The sequence below is a fragment of the Gekko japonicus genome, unplaced genomic scaffold (assembly GCF_001447785.1).
Source record: "Gekko japonicus isolate JY-2015 unplaced genomic scaffold, Gekko_japonicus_V1.1 scaffold49, whole genome shotgun sequence".
Taxonomy (NCBI): Eukaryota; Metazoa; Chordata; class Lepidosauria; order Squamata; family Gekkonidae; genus Gekko; species Gekko japonicus.
Genome location: NW_015173674.1, coordinates 2,314,751 through 2,322,496, shown reverse-complemented (window position 1 = coordinate 2,322,496; position 7,746 = coordinate 2,314,751). Strand labels below are relative to the sequence as shown.

At 53.6% G+C, this 7,746-nt stretch overlaps 1 protein-coding gene across 1 annotated transcript in view; it reads left to right on the top strand.

Moving 5' to 3' along the window:
- Positions 1-7,746, top strand: part of LOC107120247 (tropomyosin beta chain-like) — a 25,627-nt gene that overhangs the window by 13,337 nt on the left and 4,544 nt on the right. The window contains exons 3-5 of the mRNA XM_015422895.1: positions 1,654-1,787; positions 6,316-6,433; positions 6,559-6,629. Of these exons, the coding sequence (XP_015278381.1) occupies positions 1,654-1,787; positions 6,316-6,433; positions 6,559-6,629 (323 nt within the window). The remainder of the gene's footprint in view (positions 1-1,653; positions 1,788-6,315; positions 6,434-6,558; positions 6,630-7,746) is intronic.

Sequence of the window (7,746 nt, the reverse complement as noted above, 5' to 3'; positions counted from 1 at the left end):
TTCCTGTTGCTTGAATCACTCGGTTGCTGGGCCAGAGCAGCCGGGGCCTGCCCCCTCGCCTGCCCCTCCCTCCGTCACCCGGGGCGGAAGCACTAGTGGCCCTGGCTGCTGTTTCTGGGGGCCGGCCAGTGGCGGGGTGCTGCACAAAAGTACCGTGGGTGACCCAGGAGGCTCAGGGCCTGGAGGCAGAGGCTGGGCAGGGTGTGGGGCTGGCTGCCCTCAGACAACTTCCCTGCCTCTGCTCCTCCGCCCCTACACAAGGATCCATCACAATGGCACTCACTTCATTGGCTGCCGCTGATGGCGCTGGAGACGTGTGAGGCCCACCCGTGTGTGGAGGCATGCTTTGCAGCACTGTGCCCGCAGAGGGCTGCTGCTTTCAGTGGCCGCCACCGGGTGTCCTCCCTCCTGCCTCGTTCTGGCTGGAGCGAAGAGGACAGGGCAAGGGTGGGGAGGAAACCTGGGAATGGGGATGAGGGGGAGGGTTACCATGGAATGGATGGGGGGTGGGTTTGCGTCCAGGAACCGTGCCTGTGGCCTCCGGGGAGGGTCCTGTGGGCTGGTGGCCAAGCTTTGGGGGCCAGTCTTTGGCCTTGTGAATAGAAGCTCATTTCAGAGAATCATAGAGCTGAAAGGGACCTCCAGGGTCATCTAGTCCAACCCCCTGCTCAGTGCAGGGAATTCACAAATACCTCCCTCACACCACCCCTGGGGACGGCTGTTCCACACCCAGAAGATGACAAAAAGCCTCCAGGATCTCCAGCCAAAATGGCCTGGAGAAAAAATGCTTCCTGACATGCTGACTCATGTTCAGTGTATGGTCTTCTAAGACCCCCAGATCCTTTTTGCACATACTACTGCCAAGACAAGTCTCCCCAACCTTTAATTACGCATTTGTTTTTTCCTTCCTAAATGCAGAACTTTAGATTTATCCCCATTGAAATTCATTTTATTTGTTTTAGCCCAGTTTTCCAGCCTGTCAGGATCATCCTACATCCTGAGTCTGTCTTCTACCATATTTGCTACGCCTCCCAATTTAGTATAATCTGCAAATTTAATAAGCCTTCCCTCTATCCCTTCAATTGAGCCAACTTCAGAGGATGGCGGAAGACAGGAGGGCCTGGCGTGATCTTGTCCATGGGGTCGCGAGGAGTCGGACTCGACTGTGCGACTGAACAACAAACTATCCCTTCATCCAAATCATTGATAAAGATGTTGAACAAAACAAGTCCCAGGACAGATCCCTGAGGCACTCCACTGGTCACTCGTCTCCAAGAGGACGAGGAGCCATTCACAACTAGCACTCTTTGGGTGCGGTCTGTTAACCAGTTACAGATCCACCTAACAGTCATAGGATGCAAACCACATTTTTTCAATTTGCCAACAAGAATATTATGTGGGACCTTATCAAAAGCCTTACTGAAATCAAGATAAACTATGTCTGCAGCACCCCCCTGATCCAGCAAGGTAGTAACTTTCTTTTAAAAAAGAGATAAGGTTAGTCTGACATGACTTGTCTTTGTGCTTTGGGGGTGGGGAGGGCAGTATGGAACGGGGGCTGCTTGGCTGTAAGTGGGGGAGGGGTGGCCAAATGGCCTGGGGGCTGTGGTACTGCCCTCGCTGCTCTGATTGGGGGCTTGTGTTTCTTCCCAGGCGGAGTCCGATGTGGCCTCTCTGAACCGTCGCATCCAGCTAGTAGAAGAGGAGCTGGACCGAGCCCAGGAGCGCCTGGCAACCGCTCTGCAGAAACTGGAGGAGACAGAGAAGATGGCCGATGAAAGCGAGAGGTGAGGGGGCAGGGGGGGTCTGGCTGGCTGGGCACACTCTCACCTTGGCTCGCTCTGGCCACAGCTGGGTCTGGGTCTTGGACTTCCGGGGCTGTCCTTTGGCCCATGCTAGTCCTAGCGGACCCCAGAAAAGCCATGCACCCTCTCCTGCCTCCCTTCAGGCACAAGCCAAGTGCTGAAACACAAATGTAGATGCCTTTGTTTTAAGCAGAACTTAAGAACATCAGAAGAGAGCCCCCTGCTGGATCAGAGCAGTGAGGGTCCCTCTAGTCCAGCATATCCTGCCTCACACAGTGCCCAACCGGCTCCTCTGGATGGTCAACAGCAGGGCAGAGAGGCCGAGGCCTTCCCCTGATGCTGCCTCCTAGCTCTGGGATTCAGAGGCTTCGTGCCTCTGAATGTGGAGGTTCCCCTCAGTCACCATGGGTAATAGCTATTGATAGACCTATCTTCCATAAATCTATTTCATCCCCTTTTAAAGCTGTTTATTCCTGCAGCCATCACTACATCCACTGCCAGCAAACTTCACATTTTAATCACTCTCTGTGTAAAGTAGTCTTACCTTTTGTCCATCCTGAACCTACGGCCCGTCAGCTTCATTGCATGCCCTTGAGTCCTCTTTATCAGCTCTTTCCACGCCGTGCATAATTTTGTAAACCTCTGTCATGTCCAATGTTCCCTCTAAGCTCTGAAGCTCTGTGTTCAAAAAAAATTCTTTGTGAGCCAAACTATAAAAGTTGTGAGCAAGCCAACATTTTAATTTTTTAATTTCAGTTTACAAACATACAAAACATACAAATATAAAATATAAACCTAACTGTAACCTTGTAAGAGTCTCAGAATGAACTTTTAAACTATATTTTAAGAATGATTTAAACATTATAACTGAAAACAGTATCAAGTCTAATTACAGAAAAAAGTTTTAATTTAACTCCTCTACTCTTCCTTTCTCTTTTCTCCAGCAATTGAAAACACTGTCAATATTAATATTATTCCCAGTAGACACATGCAGTTTAATTCTCATTAAGTTCTCCAGGTGATCTGTATCTAGCTGATTTCTAATATTAGTTTTGATAGCATTCATCAAGCTAAAACCTCTCTCTTAGACCCCAATAATTCTGTGGGTCTCTGAGCCGCTAATGAACCTGAATCTAGCTGTTCTGCAGACCAACACACACACACACACACACACACACACACACACACACACACACACACCCCTCTGAAAAATATCAGTAAAGTCATTTTTGTTGGTCTTAAAGGTGCCCCTGGACTCAAAATTTGTTCTTTTGTTAATACTGATATTGTGAGTTAAAATTTGGCTTTTATACAGCTCATTTAAGTCCTTCGCTTACATTTTCAAAGTGACCCCTACAGCAGACCTGTGAGGAAAGCCAGTGTCATTTTTATTCAATGGTGTGGATTGCCTGATTGACTTTAAAAATATTTTCAAAGAATAGCCATGCTGTTTGCAGTAGGATTTGAGTCCAGCAACACCTGGACAAGATTTCCATGGTATAAACTTACAAGAGTCAGAAAAGCTTATGCCCTAAAAGTCTTGTTAGTCTTTAAACTAGGGGGAAAAAAGAGAGGGGACTTTCTATAGTTCTGGTACCACTGGTGTAACTCTGATGGCAACTGGGTTTTGGCCATTGTGTGTGACACAGACTATTGGACTGGATGGGCAAGTGGCCCATCATATGTCCTTAAACTGCTACTAAAAGACCCCTGCCTTCTTCAGCTAACCTCCTCGAGGGGCCTTCTGCTCTGCCAGCACGCTGCTGAAACCGGCTCCCCCCCACCTTCTCCAACTCACCCTGCCAGCTCAGAGACAACACAGAGTCACTTTGCAAAGCGGCAGAAGCCACCCAATCGTCTCCAGCACGCTGCTGAGGACGGCTCCCCCCCTTCTCCCAATGCCAACTAGCCTTGCTAGCTCACAGGCACGTTGTAAAGCAACAGAAGCCACCTTCTGGGCCAGGGTATCTTCAGCAGCACGAGGCAGAGGACTGCTGGGCAAGGCAACAGTGCCCCCTTTCATAGGGAAGCAAACTCCTGCTGATGGGAGGCGGGGCCAGGCCAGATTAGGAAACACAAATCGTACTGCCATGTTTCTTTGCTGCCTGACCAAACGGATCCGTGCAGCATGACTATTGGAAAGGGAACCTCCTGCTCCTGCGCTGCGATAAAAATTGCTGCGCTGGGCCGGGTAAATCGGTGTGCCAGCACAGCCTGGTGCAGCGTAAAAGAAACCTAGGTCATATCCTCCCTTAGTTGTCTCTTTTCTAAACTGAAAAGTCCTAGACTGTTCAGCCTTTCCTCATAGGGAAGGTGCTCCAACCCCCTAATCATCTTTGTCGCCCTCCTTGATACTTTTTCCAGCTCTGCAATGTCCTCGTTGAGATATGGTGACCAGAACTGTACACACAGTATTCCAAATGAGGCCACACTATAGACCCATACAGAGGCAGTACAATATCAGCAGGGCAGTACAGTATCAGCAGGGAGGAGCACAGGGAGCTGTTCCTGTTGGCAGCAGAGGAGAGGACTCTCAATAAAGGGTTTAAATTAAGGGCGGGAATATGAGGAAAACCTTTTTAACAGTGAGAGTTGTGCAGCAGTGGAATCAGCTGCCTAGGGAGGTGGAGAGCTCCCCCTCCCTGGCAGCCTTTAAGCAGCAGCTGGACCAACACTTGTCAGGGATGCTCTAGGCTGATCCCGCAATGAGCAAGGGGTTGGACTAGATGGCCTTTATGGCCTCTTCCAACTCTGTGATTCTATGATTTTCAATCCCTATACCTTGACTTTCAAAAGGCTTTTGATAAGGTACCTCACCAAAGGCTCCTGAGTTACCTTAAGGAGTCATGGGATAAGAGGACAGGCTCTCTTATGGATTAAAAACTGGTGAAATGACAGGAAGCAAAGAGCAGGAATCATTGGACAGTTCTCACGATGGAGGGAAGTCAGCAGTGGGGCCCCACAAGGATCGGTCCTGGGGCCAGTTCTGTTTGATTCATACATGATCTGGAACTGGGGGCGAGTTGTGTACTGGCCAGGTTTCCAGATGGCACCAAATCATTCAGGATGACGAAAGCCAAGGCTCCAGGAGGACCTCCACAGACTGGGTGAGTGGGTGACCGTGTGGCAAAAGAAGTTCAGTGTTGGTGAGTGTCAGGTGAGGCAGACTCTGGGACAAGAAATCCCCAAGTATGAGCTGATGGGCTCTGAACTGGCCGAGACTGGGAAAGAGCTCAAGGGAAGTGCCAGCCCAGCCCAGCCCAGCCCAGTGTGTGCTGCAGCCGTGGAAGGGGCAGACTCTGTCTTAGGGAATACAAGGAAAGGAATCGGGAATGAAATGGCCTTGGCCTCTCTGCCCTGTCTGTGGGCCCTCCAGGGGGACGGGTTGGCTGCCCCGTGTCAGAAGGGGTGCTGGACTGGGTGGACCCCAACCCTGGTCTGATCCAGCAGGGCCCTTCTGGTGTTCTTAAATTCTGCTTTGAAAACATAAAATGTATCATCTGGGTTTTGGAGCATCAGTCTGTAGTTTGATGTGTTTGACATTTAGAAGTGTAAATGTCATGGCTTTATTCAAACAAGAATCTTCAAAAATACCCACTGACCGAGTTGGAGCAGGAAGCCACCGTGCCCGAGATCAGAGCTGGAGATCAAAAGTATTGACTGGCCTTGTAGTCAGCCCAGGGTTGGGGTTTTTGTCATCTGGGCCGAGCGAGTGGCCGGGGGCTGTCCCCAGCAGGCTCCTGTGAGGCGGAGGGGCTAAGAAGGAGGAGGAGGGAGCAGGTGGTCCCTGGGACTGGCCCCTCGTTGTCATCAGGGGGAAACCCAAGGAGGGTAAAGTTCAGAGGCAAAGCAGGAGATAAACATTCCGAACAGAGTAAAGAGGGAGCGGCAAAAAACGTGGATCTTCAGTAAAACTGTAGTCTGTTGTCCTTGTATGAAGGTTGTGGTCCTGTCCACGCTTGACGGGGAGTCGCCCTGTCAAAAGTCAGTGCTACAGGGTTGCCCGTATCACGAGGGAGGGAGGGAGGGAGGGAGGGAGGGGCTCTGTTTCTGCCCTAGTGAATGATATGGATCCTCGCCAGTCTCAGCGACTGTGTCACTTTGCTTTCCTGATCAGTGTCTCAAGGACCTTCCTTGAGACCTTTTGCCACAGTGCCTCCTGCGGGGGCTGCTGCTCTCGTGGACGCTCACTTTCTCCCCCTGCACCCCCGGTTCCTGCTGCAGGAGGACCTGTGCTCTTGGGTGCCTTTCCACCCGAATTGGGTCTGCAAGGCAGTGAATGTCAAAACGTCGTAGCCTTTCAGCATTAAAACAACATTTGGAATAAAAGTGTGTATCGAATATCTCAGTGTCACCACAGGAACACATCCAGCCCGAGAGCCCGGGAGGAGGGCCCTGCGCAGTCCTCGGGGTCTGGCGAACCCCCCAGGAGGAAAGTTTCCTGCTGCTGCTGCTGGCGGGACCTGCCGCCCTCCCCCAACCTCTGCTGCTGTGTTTTTGCCTTCCACAGAGGCATGAAAGTCATTGAGAACCGAGCCATGAAGGACGAGGAGAAGATGGAGCTCCAGGAAATGCAGCTCAAAGAGGCCAAGCACATCGCTGAGGAGGCCGACCGCAAATACGAGGAGGTGGGTGCGTGTGCATGCGTGCGTGCGGGGGGGGGTCTCCAGCAGCAGATCTGCTGGGGAGGGGGGAGAGGGGGGCTGCCCTCCCCTCCCCGGAGGCTAAGACCCGTGTCTGGTTGGCTCGGCAGGTGGCTCGGAAGTTGGTGATCCTGGAGGGGGACCTGGAGCGCTCAGAGGAGAGGGCAGAAGTGGCTGAGAGGTGGGTCCGGGGGGGGGCGGGGGGGGGGGGCGACAAGGCGGGCCGGGCCTGGGCACGCGTCTGCGTTCAGAGCCCCTGGCCTGGACCAGTGATGGGGGCGGCCCTCCCTACCACTCCTTCCTGTGGGTTTCTCAGGCCCAGCGGGTGTTGGGCAAGGGGACATGAGGCCTCGGCTGCTGTCCTGGGGCGGGACATTCTGTCTCAACGCCTTTTCCGTGGAGGCCGTGGAGGGGGCGGGGTGTCTGTGGTCATCTGCCCCCTCCACCAGGCTATGCCGGTGAAACACCCCCACCCCCACCCACCCCCCGCAAGAAGTATTCACTACAGGAAGTATTCACTTCTTCCATGGAGAGTTTCTCGCTCTTCTGCATAACTGGGCAGGTGGTGCTCTGATCAGGGGGAAGCAAACGGGTTAGGGCTAGGCTCTCGTTCCCTGCTGCCGGTCAAATGAAGTATAAGCTTCGTAACAAATTCCCTTGGATGCACACATGTCAAATTTTATTGTATGCCTTGTGGTGTTTGGGCTGACTGGCACACCCTCAGTGCCTCTCCCCGCAAGGGCCTGGGTGCGCGCGGGGGGGGGGGGGGGGGTGGGGGGGGGGAGTGGCGGCTTGGGGGCCGTAGGGCCTTCCTTGCTTTGGGGTGGCTAAGTATCGCCTGCCCCGCCTTGCCTTGCCTTGCCAGCCGCATGAGGCAGCTAGAAGAGGAGCTCCGCACCATGGATCAGTCCCTCAAATCCCTGATGGCTGCGGAGGAAGAGGTACTGAGCGGGGCTCTTCCCCCCCCCCCCTCTGTCTCTCTCGCTCTCTCTCTCTGAGGAGCTGCGCACTCTCCGCTCCCTGCCTCCGCTTCCCAGCACGAGTCTGGAGCTCTCCTTCCTCCGCCCTCCTCGCCCTGTCCGGCCTTGGGGGGGCCTCGCTTCTGTGCTTGGCTCCGGTGCAGGAAGCCAGGCGGGTGCCGGTGGACTGTGGGTGGCCGTTGGCCTGTGAGCTGCAGGAGGGCGGTCAAGCGGGGGGGGGCCCTGCTGGGGGCCGGGCCCAGGTTTGCCTTGCCCTGCGGGAGACCCAGAGGAGGTGGACCCCCAGAACTGTCCTGGGGGGGGGGCGGGGGAAGAGGG